This window comes from Nerophis lumbriciformis, linkage group LG09 (assembly GCF_033978685.3).
Source record: "Nerophis lumbriciformis linkage group LG09, RoL_Nlum_v2.1, whole genome shotgun sequence".
NCBI classification, from domain to species: Eukaryota; Metazoa; Chordata; class Actinopteri; order Syngnathiformes; family Syngnathidae; genus Nerophis; species Nerophis lumbriciformis.
Window position 1 is genome coordinate 2,847,456 of NC_084556.2, and position 22,545 is coordinate 2,870,000.

The 22,545-nt window shown below is 30.1% G+C and overlaps 1 protein-coding gene across 1 annotated transcript in view; it reads right to left on the reverse strand.

Annotated features, from left to right (window-relative positions):
* Positions 1–16,123: 16,123 nt before the first annotated feature.
* ndufa2 (NADH:ubiquinone oxidoreductase subunit A2) overlaps positions 16,124–22,545 on the reverse strand; it is a 7,143-nt gene continuing 721 nt past the window's right edge. Inside the window, exons 2-3 of the mRNA XM_061962798.2 lie at positions 16,350–16,456; positions 16,124–16,259 (exon numbers count right to left, since the gene is read on the reverse strand). Coding sequence (XP_061818782.1) covers positions 16,177–16,259; positions 16,350–16,456 — 190 coding nt within the window. The 3' untranslated portion in view covers positions 16,124–16,176. The remainder of the gene's footprint in view (positions 16,260–16,349; positions 16,457–22,545) is intronic.

The window sequence follows — 22,545 nt, forward strand, 5'->3', positions numbered from 1 at the left end:
GAAATCATTATTAATTTTTTTTTCTATTTAAAAAATGGTTTGAATGTTTGATAATATATTTTTGCATAATTAGACAATATTTAAGTTAACATAATTTGCGATTACATGGAGTATATATTTCACCTCAAAATGTGTATATTACTGTAAATGGAAAAACAGTACTGCTGTTTTTATGGTTAAAAAAAGGCAGCTCAGTTGCCAGAACTTTACTGTAATATTTACTTCTTTTTTTTTACTGTAATTAAAAAAAACTGCAATTATACAGTAAAATGTTGGCACATGAGCTGCCAGTTTTTTGTTTTTTTTTACTGCAAATCAAGAACTGTAGATTTTTCGGTCTATTACTGTAAATGCCAAAACGATTCCACAGTTTATTTATTACAGTAAAAAAAAAAAGTACTGTTTTTTTCATTTAGAGAAAAATGCAGTAAATTTCACAATTTTACCATGAAATCTATTGCTACTTTTATATTGCACATTTTGATGGATAACTTGCTTTATTAATATTTTTTTCTATTTAAAAAATGGTTTGAATGTTTGATAATATATTTTTGCATAATTAGACAATATTTAAGTTAACATAATTTGCGATTACATGGAGTATATATTTCACCTCAAAATGTGTATATTACTGTAAATGGAAAAACAGTACTGCTGTTTTTATGGTTAAAAAAAGGCAGCTCAGTTGCCAGAACTTTACTGTAATATTTACTTCTTTTTTTCTTTTTCTTTTTACTGTAAATAAAAAAAACTGCAATTATACAGTAAAATGTTGGCACCTGAGCTGCCAGTTTTTTTTTTTAACTGCAAACCAACAACTGTAGATTTTTCGGTCTATTACTGTAAATGCCAAAACGATTCCACAGTTTATTTATTACAGTAAAAAAAAAAAGTACTGTTTTTTTCATTTAGAGAAAAATGCAGTAAATTTCACAATTTTACCATGAAATCTATTGCTACTTTTATATTGCACATTTTGATGGATAACTTGCTTTATTAATATTTTTTTATATTTAAAAAATGGTTTGAATGTTTGATAAGATATTTTTGCATAATCAGACAATATTTAAATTAACATAATTTGCGATTACATGGAGTACATATATTTCACCTCAAAATGTGTATATTACTGTAAATGGAAAAACAGTACTGCTGTTTTTATGGTTAAAAAAAGGCAGCTCAGTTGCTAGAACTTTACTGTAATATTTACTTCTTTTTTTTTTACTGTAATTAAAAAAAACTGCAATTATACAGTAAAATGTTGGCACCTGAGCTGCCAGTTTGTTTGTTTTTTACTGCAAATCAACAACTGTAGATTTTTCGGTGTGCTACTGTAAATGCCAAAACGATTCCAGTTTATTTAGTACAGTAAAAAAAAAAAAGTACTGTTTTTTTAATTTAGAGAAAAATGTTGTAAAAACCACAGTAAATTTCACAATTTTACCATGAAATCTATTGCTACTTTTATATTGCACATTTTGATGGATAACTTGCTTTATTAATATTTTTTTCTATTTAAAAAATGGTTTGAATGTTTGATAATATATTTTTGCATAATTAGACAATATTTAAGTTAACATAATTTGTGATTACATGGAGTACATATATTTCACCTCAAAAATTTTTGTGTACGGTATATTACTGTAAATAAAAACAGTACTGCGTTTTTTATGGTGAAAAAAAGGCAGCTCAGTTACCAGAATTTTACTGTAATACAGTGTTTACTTTTTTTAATAAATAAAAAACAACTGCAATTATACAGTAAAATTTGGGCACCTGAGCTGCCAGTTTTTTTTGTTTTTTTACTGCAAATCAACAACTGTAGATTTTTCGGTGTGCTACTGTAAATGCCAAAACGATTCCACAGTTTATTTAGTACAGTAAAAAAAAAAATACTGTTTTTTTAATTTAGAGAAAAATGTTGTAAAAACCACAGTAAATTTCACAATTTTACCATGAAATCTATTGCTACTTTTATATTGCACATTTTGATGGATAACTTGCTTTGAAATCACTATTAATTTTTTTTTCTATTTAAAAAATGGTTTGAATGTTTGATAATATATTTTTGCATAATTAGACAATATTTAAGTTAACATAATTTGCGATTACATGGAGTATATATTTCACCTCAAAATGTGTATATTACTGTAAATGGAAAAACAGTACTGCTGTTTTTATGGTTAAAAAAAGGCAGCTCAGTTGCCAGAACTTTACTGTAATATTTACTTCTTTTTTTTTTACTGTAATTAAAAAAAACTGCAATTATACAGTAAAGTGTTGGCACCTGAGCTGCCAGTTTTTTTTTTTTTTACTGCAAATCAACAACTGTAGATTTTTCGGTCTATTACTGTAAATGCCAAAACGATTCCACAGTTTATTTATTACAGTAAAAAAAAAAAAGTACTGTTTTTTTCATTTAGAGAAAAATGCAGTAAATTTCACAATTTTACCATGAAATCTATTGCTACTTTTATATTGCACATTTTGATGGATAACTTGCTTTATTAATATTTTTTTCTATTTAAAAAATGGTTTGAATGTTTGATAATATATTTTTGCATAATTAGACAATATTTAAGTTAACATAATTTGCGATTACATGGAGTATATATTTCACCTCAAAATGTGTATATTACTGTAAATGGAAAAACAGTACTGCTGTTTTTATGGTTAAAAAAAGGCAGCTCAGTTGCCAGAACTTTACTGTAATATTTACTTCTTTTTTTTTACTGTAATTAAAAAAAACTGCAATTATACAGTAAAATGTTGGCACATGAGCTGCCAGTTTTTTGTTTTTTTTACTGCAAATCAAGAACTGTAGATTTTTCGGTGTGCTACTGTAAATGCCAAAACGATTCCACAGTTTATTTATTACAGTAAAAAAAAAAAGTACTGTTTTTTTCATTTAGAGAAAAATGCAGTAAATTTCACAATTTTACCATGAAATCTATTGCTACTTTTATATTGCACATTTTGATGGATAACTTGCTTTATTAATATTTTTTTCTATTTAAAAAATGGTTTGAATGTTTGATAATATATTTTTGCATAATTAGACAATATTTAAGTTAACATAATTTGCGATTACATGGAGTACATATATTTCACCTCAAAAATGTTTGTGTACGGTATATTACTGTAAATAAAAACAGTACTGCGTTTTTTATGGTGAAAAAAAGGCAGCTCAGTTACCAGAATTTTACTGTAATACAGTATTTACTTTTTTTAATAAATAAAAAACAACTGCAATTATACAGTAAAATTTGGACACCTGAGCTGCCATTTTTTTTTTTTTTTTACTGCAAATCAACAACTGTAGATTTTTCAGTGTATCACTGTAAATGCCAAAACGGTTCTACAGTTTATTACAGTAAAAAAAAAGTATGCTGTTAAAACCACAGTAAATTTCACAATTTTACCATGAAATCTATTGCTACTTTTATATTGCACAATTTGATGGATAACTTGCTTTGAAATCATTAATATTTTTTTATATTTAAAAAATGGTTTGAATGTTTGATAAGATATTTTTGCATAATCAGACAATAATATTTAAATTAACATAATTTGCGATTACATGGAGTACATATATTTCACCTCAAAATGTGTATATTACTGTAAATGGAAAAACAGTACTGCTGTTTTTATGGTTAAAAAAAGGCAGCTCAGTTGCCAGAACTTTACTGTAATATTTACTTCTTTTTTTTTTACTGTAATTAAAAAAAACTGCAATTATACAGTAAAATGTTGGCACATGAGCTGCCAGTTTGTTTGTTTTTTACTGCAAATCAACAACTGTAGATTTTTCGGTGTGCTACTGTAAATGCCAAAACGATTCCACAGTTTATTTAGTACAGTAAAAAAAAAAAAAGTAGTTTTTTTAATTTAGAGAAAAATGTTGTAAAAACCACAGTAAATTTCACAATTTTACCATGAAATCTATTGCTACTTTTATATTGCACATTTTGATGGATAACTTGCTTTGAAATCATTAATATTTTTTTATATTTAAAAAATGGTTTGAATGTTTGATAAGATATTTTTGCATAATCAGACAATATTTAAATTAACCTAATTTGCGATTACATGGAGTACATATATTTCACCTCAAAATGTGTATATTACTGTAAATGGAAAGACAGTACTGCTGTTTTTATGGTTAAAAAAAGGCAGCTCAGTTGCCAGAACTTTACTGTAATATTTACTTCTTTTTTTTTACTGTAATTAAAAAAAACTGCAATTATACAGTAAAATGTTGGCACATGAGCTGCCAGTTTGTTTGTTTTTTACTGCAAATCAACAACTGTAGATTTTTCGGTGTGCTACTGTAAATGCCAAAACGATTCCACAGTTTATTTAGTACAGTAAAAAAAAAAAAAAAGTACTGTTTTTTTAATTTAGAGAAAAATGTTGTAAAAACCACAGTAAATTTCACAATTTTACCATGAAATCTATTGCACATTTTGATGGATAACTTGCTTTGAAATCATTAATATTTTTTTATATTTAAAAAATGGTTTGAATGTTTGATAATATATTTTTGCATAATTAGACAATATTTAAGTTAACATAATTTGCGATTACATGGAGTATATATTTCACCTCAAAATGTGTATATTACTGTAAATGGAAAAACAGTACTGCTGTTTTTATGGTTAAAAAAAGGCAGCTCAGTTGCCAGAACTTTACTGTAATATTTACTTCTTTTTTTCTTTTCTTTTTTTTACTGTAAATAAAAAAAACTGCAATTATACAGTAAAATGTTGGCACCTGAGCTGCCAGTTGTTTTTTTTTACTGCAAATCAACAACTGTAGATTTTTCGGTCTATTACTGTAAATGCCAAAACGATTCCACAGTTTATTTATTACAGTAAAAAAAAAAAGTACTGTTTTTTCATTTAGAGAAAAATGCAGTAAATTTCACAATTTTACCATGAAATCTATTGCTACTTTTATATTGCACATTTTGATGGATAACTTGCTTTATTAATATTTTTTTCTATTTAAAAAATGGTTTGAATGTTTGATAATATATTTTTGCATAATTAGACAATATTTAAGTTAACATAATTTGCGATTACATGGAGTACATATATTTCACCTCAAAATGTGTATATTACTGTAAATGGAAAAACAGTACTGCTGTTTTTATGGTTAAAAAAAGGCAGCTCAGTTGCCAGAACTTTACTGTAATATTTACTTCTTCTTTTTTTTACTGTAATTAAAAAAAACTGCAATTATACAGTAAAATGTTGGCACATGAGCTGCCAGTTTGTTTGTTTTTTACTGCAAATCAACAACTGTAGATTTTTCGGTGTGCTACTGTAAATGCCAAAACGATTCCACAGTTTATTTAGTACAGTAAAAAAAAAAAAGTACTGTTTTTTTAATTTAGAGAAAAATGTTGTAAAAACCACAGTAAATTTCACAATTTTACCATGAAATCTATTGCTACTTTTATATTGCACATTTTGATGGATAACTTGCTTTGAAATCATTATTCATTTTTTTTTCTATTTAAAAAATGGTTTGAATGTTTGATAATATATTTTTGCATAATTAGACAATATTTAAGTTAACATAATTTGCGATTACATGGAGTATATATTTCACCTCAAAATGTGTATATTACTGTAAATGGAAAAACAGTACTGCTGTTTTTATGGTTAAAAAAGGCAGCTCAGTTGCCAGAACTTTACTGTAATATTTACTTCTTTTTTTTACTGTAAATAAAAAAAACTGCAATTATACAGTAAAATGTTGGCACCTGAGCTACCAGTTTTTGTTTTTTTTACTGCAAATCAACAACTGTAGATTTTTCGGTCTATTACTGTAAATGCCAAAACGATTCCACAGTTTATTTATTACAGTAAAAAAAAAAAGTACTGTTTTTTTCATTTAGAGAAAAATGCAGTAAATTTCACAATTTTACCATGAAATCTATTGCTACTTTTATATTGCACATTTTGATGGATAACTTGCTTTATTATTTTTTTCTATTTAAAAAATGGTTTGAATGTTTGATAATATATTTTTGCATAATTAGACAATATTTAAGTTAACATAATTTGCGATTACATGGAGTATATATTTCACCTCAAAATGTGTATATTACTGTAAATGGAAAAACAGTACTGCTGTTTTTATGGTTAAAAAAAGGCAGCTCAGTTGCCAGAACTTTACTGTAATATTTACTTCTTTTTTTTTTACTGTAATTAAAAAAAACTGCAATTATACAGTAAAGTGTTGGCACCTGAGCTGCCAGTTTTGTTTTTTTTTTACTGCAAATCAACAACTGTAGATTTTTCGGTCTATTACTGTAAATGCCAAAACGATTCCACAGTTTATTTATTACAGTAAAAAAAAAAAAGTACTGTTTTTTTCATTTAGAGAAAAATGCAGTAAATTTCACAATTTTACCATGAAATCTATTGCTACTTTTATATTGCACATTTTGATGGATAACTTGCTTTATTAATTTTTTTTTCTATTTAAAAAATGGTTTGAATGTTTGATAATATATTTTTGCATAATTAGACAATATTTAAGTTAACATAATTTGCGATTACATGGAGTATATATTTCACCTCAAAATGTGTATATTACTGTAAATAAAAACAGTACTGCTGTTTTTATGGTTAAAAAAAGGCAGCTCAGTTGCCAGAACTTTACTGTAATATTTACTTCTTTTTTTCTTTTTTCTTTTTACTGTAAATAAAAAAAACTGCAATTATACAGTAAAATGTTGGCACATGAGCTGCCAGTTTGTTTGTTTTTTACTGCAAATCAACAACTGTAGATTTTTCGGTCTATTACTGTAAATGCCAAAACGATTCCACAGTTTATTTATTACAGTAAAAAAAAAAAGTACTGTTTTTTTCATTTAGAGAAAAATGCAGTAAATTTCACAATTTTACCATGAAATCTATTGCTACTTTTATATTGCACATTTTGATGGATAACTTGCTTTATTAATATTTTTTTCTATTTAAAAAATGGTTTGAATGTTTGATAATATATTTTTGCATAATTAGACAATATTTAAGTTAACATAATTTGTGATTACATGGAGTACATATATTTCACCTCAAAAATTTTTGTGTACGGTATATTACTGTAAATAAAAACAGTACTGCGTTTTTTATGGTGAAAAAAAGGCAGCTCAGTTACCAGAATTTTACTGTAATACAGTGTTTACTTTTTTTAATAAATAAAAAACAACTGCAATTATACAGTAAAATTTGGGCACCTGAGCTGCCAGTTTTTTTTGTTTTTTTACTGCAAATCAACAACTGTAGATTTTTCGGTGTGCTACTGTAAATGCCAAAACGATTCCACAGTTTATTTAGTACAGTAAAAAAAAAAATACTGTTTTTTTAATTTAGAGAAAAATGTTGTAAAAACCACAGTAAATTTCACAATTTTACCATGAAATCTATTGCTACTTTTATATTGCACATTTTGATGGATAACTTGCTTTGAAATCATTATTAATTTTTTTTTCTATTTAAAAAATGGTTTGAATGTTTGATAATATATTTTTGCATAATTAGACAATATTTAAGTTAACATAATTTGCGATTACATGGAGTATATATTTCACCTCAAAATGTGTATATTACTGTAAATGGAAAAACAGTACTGCTGTTTTTATGGTTAAAAAAAGGCAGCTCAGTTGCCAGAACTTTACTGTAATATTTACTTCTTTTTTTTTACTGTAATTAAAAAAAACTGCAATTATACAGTAAAATGTTGGCACATGAGCTGCCAGTTTTTTGTTTTTTTTACTGCAAATCAAGAACTGTAGATTTTTCGGTCTATTACTGTAAATGCCAAAACGATTCCACAGTTTATTTATTACAGTAAAAAAAAAAAGTACTGTTTTTTTCATTTAGAGAAAAATGCAGTAAATTTCACAATTTTACCATGAAATCTATTGCTACTTTTATATTGCACATTTTGATGGATAACTTGCTTTATTAATATTTTTTTCTATTTAAAAAATGGTTTGAATGTTTGATAATATATTTTTGCATAATTAGACAATATTTAAGTTAACATAATTTGCGATTACATGGAGTATATATTTCACCTCAAAATGTGTATATTACTGTAAATGGAAAAACAGTACTGCTGTTTTTATGGTTAAAAAAAGGCAGCTCAGTTGCCAGAACTTTACTGTAATATTTACTTCTTTTTTTCTTTTTCTTTTTACTGTAAATAAAAAAAACTGCAATTATACAGTAAAATGTTGGCACCTGAGCTGCCAGTTTTTTTTTTTAACTGCAAACCAACAACTGTAGATTTTTCGGTCTATTACTGTAAATGCCAAAACGATTCCACAGTTTATTTATTACAGTAAAAAAAAAAAGTACTGTTTTTTTCATTTAGAGAAAAATGCAGTAAATTTCACAATTTTACCATGAAATCTATTGCTACTTTTATATTGCACATTTTGATGGATAACTTGCTTTATTAATATTTTTTTATATTTAAAAAATGGTTTGAATGTTTGATAAGATATTTTTGCATAATCAGACAATATTTAAATTAACATAATTTGCGATTACATGGAGTACATATATTTCACCTCAAAATGTGTATATTACTGTAAATGGAAAAACAGTACTGCTGTTTTTATGGTTAAAAAAAGGCAGCTCAGTTGCTAGAACTTTACTGTAATATTTACTTCTTTTTTTTTTACTGTAATTAAAAAAAACTGCAATTATACAGTAAAATGTTGGCACCTGAGCTGCCAGTTTGTTTGTTTTTTACTGCAAATCAACAACTGTAGATTTTTCGGTGTGCTACTGTAAATGCCAAAACGATTCCAGTTTATTTAGTACAGTAAAAAAAAAAAAGTACTGTTTTTTTAATTTAGAGAAAAATGTTGTAAAAACCACAGTAAATTTCACAATTTTACCATGAAATCTATTGCTACTTTTATATTGCACATTTTGATGGATAACTTGCTTTATTAATATTTTTTTCTATTTAAAAAATGGTTTGAATGTTTGATAATATATTTTTGCATAATTAGACAATATTTAAGTTAACATAATTTGTGATTACATGGAGTACATATATTTCACCTCAAAAATTTTTGTGTACGGTATATTACTGTAAATAAAAACAGTACTGCGTTTTTTATGGTGAAAAAAAGGCAGCTCAGTTACCAGAATTTTACTGTAATACAGTGTTTACTTTTTTTAATAAATAAAAAACAACTGCAATTATACAGTAAAATTTGGGCACCTGAGCTGCCAGTTTTTTTTGTTTTTTTACTGCAAATCAACAACTGTAGATTTTTCGGTGTGCTACTGTAAATGCCAAAACGATTCCACAGTTTATTTAGTACAGTAAAAAAAAAAATACTGTTTTTTTAATTTAGAGAAAAATGTTGTAAAAACCACAGTAAATTTCACAATTTTACCATGAAATCTATTGCTACTTTTATATTGCACATTTTGATGGATAACTTGCTTTGAAATCACTATTAATTTTTTTTTCTATTTAAAAAATGGTTTGAATGTTTGATAATATATTTTTGCATAATTAGACAATATTTAAGTTAACATAATTTGCGATTACATGGAGTACATATATTTCACCTCAAAATGTGTATATTACTGTAAATGGAAAAACAGTACTGCTGTTTTTATGGTTAAAAAAAGGCAGCTCAGTTGCCAGAACTTTACTGTAATATTTACTTCTTTTTTTTTTACTGTAATTAAAAAAAACTGCAATTATACAGTAAAGTGTTGGCACCTGAGCTGCCAGTTTTTTTTTTTTTTACTGCAAATCAACAACTGTAGATTTTTCGGTCTATTACTGTAAATGCCAAAACGATTCCACAGTTTATTTATTACAGTAAAAAAAAAAAAGTACTGTTTTTTTCATTTAGAGAAAAATGCAGTAAATTTCACAATTTTACCATGAAATCTATTGCTACTTTTATATTGCACATTTTGATGGATAACTTGCTTTATTAATATTTTTTTCTATTTAAAAAATGGTTTGAATGTTTGATAATATATTTTTGCATAATTAGACAATATTTAAGTTAACATAATTTGCGATTACATGGAGTATATATTTCACCTCAAAATGTGTATATTACTGTAAATGGAAAAACAGTACTGCTGTTTTTATGGTTAAAAAAAGGCAGCTCAGTTGCCAGAACTTTACTGTAATATTTACTTCTTTTTTTCTTTTCTTTTTTACTGTAAATAAAAAAAACTGCAATTATACAGTAAAATGTTGGCACCTGAGCTGCCAGTTTTTTTTTTTAACTGCAAACCAACAACTGTAGATTTTTCGGTCTATTACTGTAAATGCCAAAACGATTCCACAGTTTATTTATTACAGTAAAAAAAAAAAGTACTGTTTTTTTCATTTAGAGAAAAATGCAGTAAATTTCACAATTTTACCATGAAATCTATTGCTACTTTTATATTGCACATTTTGATGGATAACTTGCTTTATTAATATTTTTTTCTATTTAAAAAATGGTTTGAATGTTTGATCATATATTTTTGCATAATTAGACAATATTTAAGTTAACATAATTTGCGATTACATGGAGTATATATTTCACCTCAAAATGTGTATATTACTGTAAATGGAAAAACAGTACTGATGTTTTTATGGTTAAAAAAAGGCAGCTCAGTTGCCAGAACTTTACTGTAATATTTACTTCTTTTTTTCTTTTCTTTTTTACTGTAAATAAAAAAAACTGCAATTATACAGTAAAATGTTGGCACCTGAGCTGCTAGTTTGTTTTGTTTTTTTACTGCAAATCAACAACTGTAGATTTTTCGGTCTATTACTGTAAATGCCAAAACGATTCCACAGTTTATTTATTACAGTAAAAAAAAAAAGGTACTGTTTTTTTCATTTAGAGAAAAATGCAGTAAATTTCACAATTTTACCATGAAATCTATTGCTACTTTTATATTGCACATTTTGATGGATAACTTGCTTTATTAATATTTTTTTCTATTTAAAAAATGGTTTGAATGTTTGATAATATATTTTTGCATAATTAGACAATATTTAAGTTAACATAATTTGCGATTACATGGAGTACATATATTTCACCTCAAAAATTTTTGTGTACGGTATATTACTGTAAATAAAAACATCCATCCATCCATCCATTTTCTACCGCTTATTCCCTTTGGGGTCGCGGGGGGCGCTGGAGCCTATCTCAGCTACAATCGGGCGGAAGGCGGGGTACACCCTAGACAAGTCGCCACCTCATCGCAGGGCCAACACAGATAGACAGACAACATTCACACTCACATTCACACACTAGGGCCAATTTAGTGTTGCCAATCAACTTATCCCCAGGTGCATGTCTTTGGAGGTGGGAGGAAGCCGGAGTACCCGGAGGGAACCCACGCAGTCACGGGGAGGACATGCAAACTCCACACAGAAAGATCCCGAGGCCGGGATTGAACCCAAGACTACTCAGGACTTTCGCATTGTGAGGCAGATGCACTAACCCCTCTGCCACCGTGAAGCCCTAAATAAAAACAGTACTGCGTTTTTTATGGTGAAAAAAAGGCAGCTCAGTTACCAGAATTTTACTGTAATACAGTATTTACTTTTTTTAATAAATAAAAAACAACTGCAATTATACAGTAAAATTTGGGCACCTGAGCTGCCAGTTTTTTTGTTTTTTTACTGCAAATCAACAACTGTAGATTTTTCAGTGTATCACTGTAAATGCCAAAACGGTTCTACAGTTTATTACAGTAAAAAAAAAGTATGCTGTTAAAACCACAGTAAATTTCACAATTTTACCATGAAATCTATTGCTACCTTTATATTGCACAATTTGATGGATAACTTGCTTTGAAATAATTATTTTTTTATATTTAAAAAATGGTTTGAATGTTTGATAATATATTTTTGCATAATTAGACAATATTTAAGTTAACATAATTTGCGATTACATGGAGTATATATTTCACCTCAAAATGTGTATATTACTGTAAATGGAAAAACAGTACTGCTGTTTTTATGGTTAAAAAAAGCAGCTCAGTTGTAAGAATTTTACTGTAATATTTACTTCTTTTTTTCTTTTTCTTTTTTACTGTAAATAAAAAAAACTGCAATTATACAGTAAAATGTTGGCACATGAGCTGCCAGTTTTTTTTTTTTTTACTGCAAATCAACAACTGTAGATTTTTCGGTCTATTACTGTAAATGCCAAAACGATTCCACAGTTTATTTATTACAGTAAAAAAAAAAAGTACTGTTTTTTTCATTTAGAGAAAAATGCAGTAAATTTCACAATTTTACCATGAAATCTATTGCTACTTTTATATTGCACATTTTGATGGATAACTTGCTTTATTAATATTTTTTTCTATTTAAAAAATGGTTTGAATGTTTGATAAGATATTTTTGCATAATTAGACAATATTTAAATTAACATAATTTGCGATTACATGGAGTACATATATTTCACCTCAAAATGTGTATATTACTGTAAATGGAAAAACAGTACTGCTGTTTTTATGGTTAAAAAAAGGCAGCTCAGTTGCCAGAACTTTACTGTAATATTTACTTCTTTTTTTCTTTACTGTAAATAAAAAAAACTGCAATTATACAGTAAAATGTTGGCACCTGAGCTGCCAGTTTGTTTGTTTTTTACTGCAAATCAACAACTGTAGATTTTTCGGTGTGCTACTGTAAATGCCAAAACGATTCCACAGTTTATTTAGTACAGTAAAAAAAAAAAAGTACTGTTTTTTTAATTTAGAGAAAAATGTTGTAAAAACCACAGTAAATTTCACAATTTTACCATGAAATCTATTGCTACTTTTATATTGCACATTTTGATGGATAACTTGCTTTGAAATCATTATTAATTTTTTTTTCTATTTAAAAAATGGTTTGAATGTTTGATAATATATTTTTGCATAATTAGACAATATTTAAGTTAACATAATTTGCGATTACATGGAGTATATATTTCACCTCAAAATGTGTATATTACTGTAAATGGAAAAACAGTACTGCTGTTTTTATGGTTAAAAAAAGCAGCTCAGTTGTAAGAATTTTACTGTAATATTTACTTCTTTTTTTCTTTTTTTTTTTACTGTAAATAAAAAAAACTGCAATTATACAGTAAAATGTTGGCACCTGAGCTGCCAGTTTTTTTTTTTTACTGCAAATCAACAACTGTAGATTTTTCGGTCTATTACTGTAAATGCCAAAACGATTCCACAGTTTATTTATTACAGTAAAAAAAAAAAAAGTACTGTTTTTTTCATTTAGAGAAAAATGCAGTAAATTTCACAATTTTACCATGAAATCTATTGCTACTTTTATATTGCACATTTTGATGGATAACTTGCTTTATTAATATTTTTTTCTATTTAAAAAATGGTTTGAATGTTTGATAATATATTTTTGCATAATTAGACAATATTTAAGTTAACATAATTTGCGATTACATGGAGTATATATTTCACCTCAAAATGTGTATATTACTGTAAATGGAAAAACAGTACTGCTGTTTTTATGGTTAAAAAAAGCAGCTCAGTTGTAAGAATTTTACTGTAATATTTACTTCTTTTTTTCTTTTTCTTTTTTACTGTAAATAAAAAAAACTGCAATTATACAGTAAAATGTTGGCACATGAGCTGCCAGTTTTTTTTTTTTTTTACTGCAAATCAACAACTGTAGATTTTTCGGTCTATTACTGTAAATGCCAAAACGATTCCACAGTTTATTTATTACAGTAAAAAAAAAAAGTACTGTTTTTTTCATTTAGAGAAAAATGCAGTAAATTTCACAATTTTACCATGAAATCTATTGCTACTTTTATATTGCACATTTTGATGGATAACTTGCTTTATTAATATTTTTTTCTATTTAAAAAATGGTTTGAATGTTTGATAAGATATTTTTGCATAATTAGACAATATTTAAATTAACATAATTTGCGATTACATGGAGTACATATATTTCACCTCAAAATGTGTATATTACTGTAAATGGAAAAACAGTACTGCTGTTTTTATGGTTAAAAAAAGGCAGCTCAGTTGCCAGAACTTTACTGTAATATTTACTTCTTTTTTTCTTTACTGTAAATAAAAAAAACTGCAATTATACAGTAAAATGTTGGCACCTGAGCTGCCAGTTTGTTTGTTTTTTACTGCAAATCAACAACTGTAGATTTTTCGGTGTGCTACTGTAAATGCCAAAACGATTCCACAGTTTATTTAGTACAGTAAAAAAAAAAAAGTACTGTTTTTTTAATTTAGAGAAAAATGTTGTAAAAACCACAGTAAATTTCACAATTTTACCATGAAATCTATTGCTACTTTTATATTGCACATTTTGATGGATAACTTGCTTTGAAATCATTATTAATTTTTTTTTCTATTTAAAAAATGGTTTGAATGTTTGATAATATATTTTTGCATAATTAGACAATATTTAAGTTAACATAATTTGCGATTACATGGAGTATATATTTCACCTCAAAATGTGTATATTACTGTAAATGGAAAAACAGTACTGCTGTTTTTATGGTTAAAAAAAGGCAGCTCAGTTGCCAGAACTTTACTGTAATATTTACTTCTTTTTTTCTTCTTTTTTTTTTACTGTAAATAAAAAAAACTGCAATTATACAGTAAAATGTTGGCACCTGAGCTGCCAGTTTGTTTTTTACTGCAAATCAACAACTGTAGATTTTTCGGTCTATTACTGTAAATGCCAAAACGATTCCACAGTTTATTTATTACAGTAAAAAAAAAAAAAGTACTGTTTTTTTAATTTAGAGAAAAATGCAGTAAATTTCACAATTTTACCATGAAATCTATTGCTACTTTTATATTGCACATTTTGATGGATAACTTGCTTTATTAATATTTTTTTATATTTAAAAAATGGTTTGAATGTTTGACAATATATTTTTGCATAATTAGACAATATTTAAGTTAACATAATTAGCGATTACATGGAGTACATATATTTCACCTCAAAATTTTTTGTGTACGGTATATTACTGTAAATAAAAACAGTACTGCGTTTTTTATGGTGAAAAAAAGGCAGCTCAGTTACCAGAATTTTACTGTAATACAGTATTTACTTTTTTTAATAAATAAAAAATTTGGGCACCTGAGCTGCCAGTTTTTTTTGTTTTTTTACTGCAAATCAACAACTGTAGATTTTTCGGTCTATTACTGTAAATGCCAAAACGATTCCACAGTTTATTTATTACAGTAAAAAAAAAAAAGTACTGTTTTTTTCATTTAGAGAAAAATGCAGTAAATTTCACAATTTTACCATGAAATCTATTGCTACTTTTATATTGCACATTTTGATGGATAACTTGCTTTATTAATATTTTTTTCTATTTAAAAAATGGTTTGAATGTTTGATAATATATTTTTGCATAATTAGACAATTTTTAAGTTAACATAATTTGCGATTACATGGAGTACATATATTTCACCTCAAAATGTAGTGTATATTACTGTAAATAAAAACAGTACTGCGTTTTTTATGGTGAAAAAAAGGCAGCTCAGTTACCAGAATTTTACTGTAATACAGTATTTACTTTTTTTAATAAATAAAAAACAACTGCAATTATACAGTAAAATTTGGGCACCTGAGCTGCCAGTTTTTTTTGTTTTTTTACTGCAAATCAACAACTGTAGATTTTTCAGTGTATCACTGTAAATGCCAAAACGGTTCTACAGTTTATTAGAGTAAAAAAAAAGTATGCTGTTAAAACCACAGTAAATTTCACAATTTTACCATGAAATCTATTGCTACCTTTATATTGCACAATTTGATGGATAACTTGCTTTGAAATCATTATTTTTTTATATTTAAAAAATGGTTTGAATGTTTGATAATATATTTTTGCATAATTAGACAATATTTAAATTAACATAATTTGCGATTACATGGGAGTACTTTTTTTTTCTTCTTCTCTCAAAATAGAAAGAATACATTTAGTAAGAAAAGTTACACTACTTTATTGATACATGTTATTTCCAGGCTTTCAATAAAATGAAGTGGCGGGCCTTTGAGTTTGACACCTGTGATCTACCACCATTGGGTGAGGGGAAACAAACACTACATAGTGACGTCAATGTCAATAATATTTATTAATATGAATACATTTACAAGATAAAACGCAACTTATTGAAGTAATGCGTGCAGATTTTGGGCCACCTGATCAGCAGACATGTTGTCAACAGAGAGGCTGCGCTCCTTCCCAAAGTCTGCAAGTAAACACACACTATGTTTCACCAGGAGGGTCTCAACCAAAACATGCTCACCTCTCTCTCCTCGGGTGCCTTTCTGACACTCACCGTAGCGAGCCCACAGTCGGGCCTCCACTCCGGAACATTCTCGAACCATGATGGGGAAGTCTGGGTTGGCTCGCTTCAGGTCCACATAATGCTGCTCCACAAAATCTCTGATACACACACACCAATATTTATATAGTAGAATAATATCATTCTACCTTGCATAGTAACAGCACAAAGGTGACGTCATTGACCTTGAGGCGACATCAGCATGGTACAACGACCTTGGCTGAGTATGGCTGACATATTATCCTAATCAGGAGCTTACTGTTAGCATAACTACGATGCTGTTAGCAGGTGCTAGCTATGAACTTGTGTTTTTTATGTTAGCATTAGCTAGCGGTTAGCAGGTGCTAGCTATGAACTTGTGTTTTTCATGTTAGCAGGTGCTAGCTTTTAACTTGTGTTTTTCATGTTAGCATTAGCTAGCTGTTAGCTGGTGCTAGCTACTGACCAAAGTTGTTGATGATAGCATTAAACTACAATGTTGTCATCTAGCTGCTAGCTGGTGCTAGCTAATAACTTTAACATTATAATTACGATGTTGTCAGCTAGCTGTTAGCAGGTGCTAGCTATTAACTTGTGTTTTTCATGTTAGCATTAACTAGCTGTTAGCTGGTGCTAGCTATTAACCAAAGTTATTGATGTTAGCATTAAACTACGATGTTGTCATCTAGCTGCCGCTAGATAATAACTTTAGCATGCTAATTACAAAGTTGTCGATTGTGCTAGCTATTGACAAGTGTTAATGTTAGCATTAAACTACGATGTTGTCAGCTAGCTATTAGCAGGTGCTAACTATTAACTTGTGTTTTCATGTTAGCATTAGCTAGCTATTAGCTGGTGCTAGCTATTGACCAAAGTTGTTGATGTTAGCATTAGACTACGATGTTGTCATCTAGCTGTTAGCTGGTGCTAGCTAATAACTTTAGCATGATAATTACGATGTTGTCATCTAGCTGTTAGCTGGTGCTAGCTAATAACTTTAGCATGATAATTACGATGTTGTCAGCTAGCTGTTAGCAGGTGCTAGCTATTAACTGGTGTTTTTAGATGTTAGCATTAGTTAACTGTTGCTAGTTAATAACTTTAGCATGATAATTACGATGTTGTCAGCTAGCTGTTAGCAGGTGCTAGCTATTAACTGGTGTTTTTAGATGTTAGCATTAGCTAGCTGTTAGCTGGTGCTAGCTGTTGACCAAAGTTGTTGATGTTAGCATTAGACTACGATGTTGTCATCTAGCTGTTAGCTGGTGCTAGCTAATAACTTTAGCATGATATGATAATTACGATGTTGTCATCTAGCTGTTAGCTGGTGCTAGCTAACAACTTTAGCATGATAATTACGATGTTGTCAGCTAGCTGTTAGCAGGTGCTAACTATTAACTTGTGTTTTCATGTTAGCATTAGCTAGCTATTAGCTGGTGCTAGCTATTGACCAAAGTTGTTGATGTTAGCATTAGACTACGATGTTGTCATCTAGCTGTTAGCTGGTGCTAGCTAATAACTTTAGCATGATAATTACGATGTTGTCAGCTAGCTGTTAGCTGGTGCTAGCTAATAACTTTAGCATGATAATTACGATGTTGTCAGCTAGCTGTTAGCAGGTGCTAGCTATTAACTGGTGTTTTTAGAAGTTAGCATTAGCTAGCTGTTAGCTGGTGCTAGCTGTTGACCAAAGTTGTTGATGTTAGCATTAGACTACGATGTTGTCATCTAGCTGTTAGCTGGTGCTAGCTAATAACTTTAGCATGATAATTACGATGTTGTCAGCTAGCTGTTAGCTGGTGCTAGCTAATAACTTTAGCATGATAATTACGATGTTGTCAGCTAGCTGTTAGCAGGTGCTAGCTATTAACTGGTGTTTTTAGATGTTAGCATTAGCTAGCTGTTAGCTGGTGCTAGCTGTTGACCAAAGTTGTTGATGTTAGCATTAGACTACGATGTTGTCATCTAGCTGTTAGCAGGTGCTAGCTATTAACTTGTGTTTTTCATGTTAGCATTAACTAGCTGTTAGCTGGTGCTAGCTATTAACCAAAGTTATTGATGTTAGCATTAAACTACGATGTTGTCATCTAGCTGCCGCTAGATAATAACTTTAGCATGCTAATTACAAAGTTGTCGATTGTGCTAGCTATTGACAAGTGTTAATGTTAGCATTAAACTACGATGTTGTCAGCTAGCTATTAGCAGGTGCTAACTATTAACTTGTGTTTTCATGTTAGCATTAGCTAGCTATTAGCTGGTGCTAGCTATTGACCAAAGTTGTTGATGTTAGCATTAGACTACGATGTTGTCATCTAGCTGTTAGCTGGTGCAAGCTAATAACTTTAGCATGATAATTACGATGTTGTCAGCTAGCTGTTAGCTGGTGCTAGCTAATAACTTTAGCATGATAATTACGATGTTGTCAGCTAGCTGTTAGCAGGTGCTAGCTATTAACTGGTGTTTTTAGATGTTAGCATTAGTTAACTGTTGCTAGTTAATAACTTTAGCATGATAATTACGATGTTGTCAGCTAGCTGTTAGCAGGTGCTAGCTATTAACTGGTGTTTTTAGATGTTAGCATTAGCTAGCTGTTAGCTGGTGCTAGCTGTTGACCAAAGTTGTTGATGTTAGCATTAGACTACGATGTTGTCATCTAGCTGTTAGCTGGTGCTAGCTAATAACTTTAGCATGATAATTACGATGTTGTCATCTAGCTGTTAGCTGGTGCTAGCTAACAACTATAGCATGATAATTACGATGTTGTCAGCTAGCTGTTAGCAGGTGCTAGCTATTAACTGGTGTTTTTAGATGTTAGCATTAGCTAGCTGTTAGCTGGTGCTAGCTGTTGACCAAAGTTGTTGATGTTAGCATTAGACTACGATGTTGTCATCTAGCTGTTAGCTGGTGCTAGCTAATAACTTTAGCATGATATGATAATTACGATGTTGTCATCTAGCTGTTAGCTGGTGCTAGCTAACAACTTTAGCATGATAATTACGATGTTGTCAGCTAGCTGTTAGCAGGTGCTAACTATTAACTTGTGTTTTCATGTTAGCATTAGCTAGCTATTAGCTGGTGCTAGCTATTGACCAAAGTTGTTGATGTTAGCATTAGACTACGATGTTGTCATCTAGCTGTTAGCTGGTGCTAGCTAATAACTTTAGCATGATAATTACGATGTTGTCAGCTAGCTGTTAGCTGGTGCTAGCTAATAACTTTAGCATGATAATTACGATGTTGTCAGCTAGCTGTTAGCAGGTGCTAGCTATTAACTGGTGTTTTTAGAAGTTAACATTAGCTAGCTGTTAGCTGGTGCTAGCTGTTGACCAAAGTTGTTGATGTTAGCATTAGACTACGATGTTGTCATCTAGCTGTTAGCTGGTGCTAGCTAATAACTTTAGCATGATAATTACGATGTTGTCAGCTAGCTGTTAGCTGGTGCTAGCTAATAACTTTAGCATGATAATTACGATGTTGTCAGCTAGCTGTTAGCAGGTGCTAGCTATTAACTGGTGTTTTTAGATGTTAGCATTAGCTAGCTGTTAGCTGGTGCTAGCTGTTGACCAAAGTTGTTGATGTTAGCATTAGACTACGATGTTGTCATCTAGCTGTTAGCAGGTGCTAGCTATTAACTTGTGTTTTTCATGTTAGCATTAACTAGCTGTTAGCTGGTGCTAGCTATTAACCAAAGTTATTGATGTTAGCATTAAACTACGATGTTGTCATCTAGCTGCCGCTAGATAATAACTTTAGCATGCTAATTACAAAGTTGTCGATTGTGCTAGCTATTGACAAGTGTTAATGTTAGCATTAAACTACGATGTTGTCAGCTAGCTATTAGCAGGTGCTAACTATTAACTTGTGTTTTCATGTTAGCATTAGCTAGCTATTAGCTGGTGCTAGCTATTGACCAAAGTTGTTGATGTTAGCATTAGACTACGATGTTGTCATCTAGCTGTTAGCTGGTGCAAGCTAATAACTTTAGCATGATAATTACGATGTTGTCAGCTAGCTGTTAGCTGGTGCTAGCTAATAACTTTAGCATGATAATTACGATGTTGTCAGCTAGCTGTTAGCAGGTGCTAGCTATTAACTGGTGTTTTTAGATGTTAGCATTAGTTAACTGTTGCTAGTTAATAACTTTAGCATGATAATTACGATTATGTCAGCTAGCTGTTAGCAGGTGCTAGCTATTAACTGGTGTTTTTAGATGTTAGCATTAGCTAGCTGTTAGCTGGTGCTAGCTGTTGACCAAAGTTGTTGATGTTAGCATTAGACTACGATGTTGTCATCTAGCTGTTAGCTGGTGCTAGCTAATAACTTTAGCATGATAATTACGATGTTGTCAGCTAGCTGTTAGCTGGTGCTAGCTAACAACTTTAGCATGATAATTACGATGTTGTCAGCTAGCTGTTAGCAGGTGCTAGCTATTAACTGGTGTTTTTAGATGTTAGCATTAGCTAGCTGTTAGCTGGTGCTAGCTGTTGACCAAAGTTGTTGATGTTAGCATTAGACTACGATGTTGTCATCTAGCTGTTAGCTGGTGCTAGCTAATAACTTTAGCATGATAATTACGATGTTGTCATCTAGCTGTTAGCTGGTGCTAGCTAACAACTTTAGCATGATAATTACGATGTTGTCAGCTAGCTGTTAGCAGGTGCTAGCTATTAACTGGTGTTTTTAGATGTTAGCATTAGCTAGCTGTTAGCTGGTGCTAGCTGTTGACCAAAGTTGTTGATGTTAGCATTAGACTACGATGTTGTCATCTAGCTGTTAGCTGGTGCTAGCTAATAACTTTAGCATGATAATTACGATGTTGTCATCTAGCTGTTAGCTGGTGCTAGCTAACAACTTTAGCATGATAATTACGATGTTGTCAGCTAGCTGTTAGCAGGTGCTAGCTATTAACTGGTGTTTTTAGATGTTAGCATTAGCTAGCTGTTAGCTGGTGCTAGCTGTTGACCAAAGTTGTTGATGTTAGCATTAGACTACGATGTTGTCATCTAGCTGTTAGCTGGTGCTAGCTAATAACTTTAGCATGATAATTACGATGTTGTCAGCTAGCTGTTAGCAGGTGCTAGCTATTAACTGGTGTTTTTAGATGTTAGCATTAGCTAGCTGTTAGCTGGTGCTAGCTGTTGACCAAAGTTGTTGATGTTAGCATTAAACTACGATGATGTCATCTAGCTGTTAGCTGGTGCTAGCTAATAACTTTAGCATGATAATTGCGATGTTGTCAGCTAGCTGTTAGCAGGTGCTAGCTATTAACTGGTGTTTTTAGATGTTAGCATTAGCTAGCTATTGCTAGCTAATAACTTTAGCATGATAATTACGATGTTGTCAGCTAGCTGTTAGCAGGTGCTAGCTATTAACTGGTGTTTTTAGATGTTAGCATTAGCTAGCTGTTAGCTGGTGCTAGCTGTTGACCAAAGTTGTTGATGTTAGCATTAAACTACGATGTTGTCATCTAGCTGTTAGCTGGTGCTAGCTAACAACTTTAGCATGATAATTACGATGTTGTCAGCTAGCTGTTAGCAGGTGCTAGCTATTAACTGGTGTTTTTAGATGTTAGCATTAGCTAGCTGTTAGCTGGTGCTAGCTGTTGACCAAAGTTGTTGATGTTAGAATTAAACTACGATGTTGTCATCTAGCTGTTAGCTGGTGCTAGCTAATAACTTTAGCATGATAATTACAATGTTGTCAGCTAGCTGTTAGCAGGTGCTAGCTATTAACTGGTGTTTTTAGATGTTAGCATTAGCTAGCTGTTAGCTGGTGCTAGCTGTTGACCAAAGTTGTTGATGTTAGCATTAAACTACGATGATGTCATCTAGCTGTTAGCTGGTGCTAGCTAATAACTTTAGCATGATAATTGCGATGTTGTCAGCTAGCTGTTAGCAGGTGCTAGCTATTAACTGGTGTTTTTAGATGTTAGCATTAGCTAGCTGTTAGCTGGTGCTAGCTGTTGACCAAAGTTGTTGATGTTAGCATTAGACTACGATGATGTCATCTAGCTGTTAGCTGGTGCTAGCTAATAACTTTAGCATGATAATTGCGATGTTGTCAGCTAGCTGTTAGCAGGTGCTAGCTATTAACTGGTGTTTTTTAGATGTTAGCATTAGCTAGCTATTGCTAGCTAATAACTTTAGCATGATAATTGCGATGTTGTCAGCTAGCTGTTAGCAGGTGCTAGCTATTAACTGGTGTTTTTTTA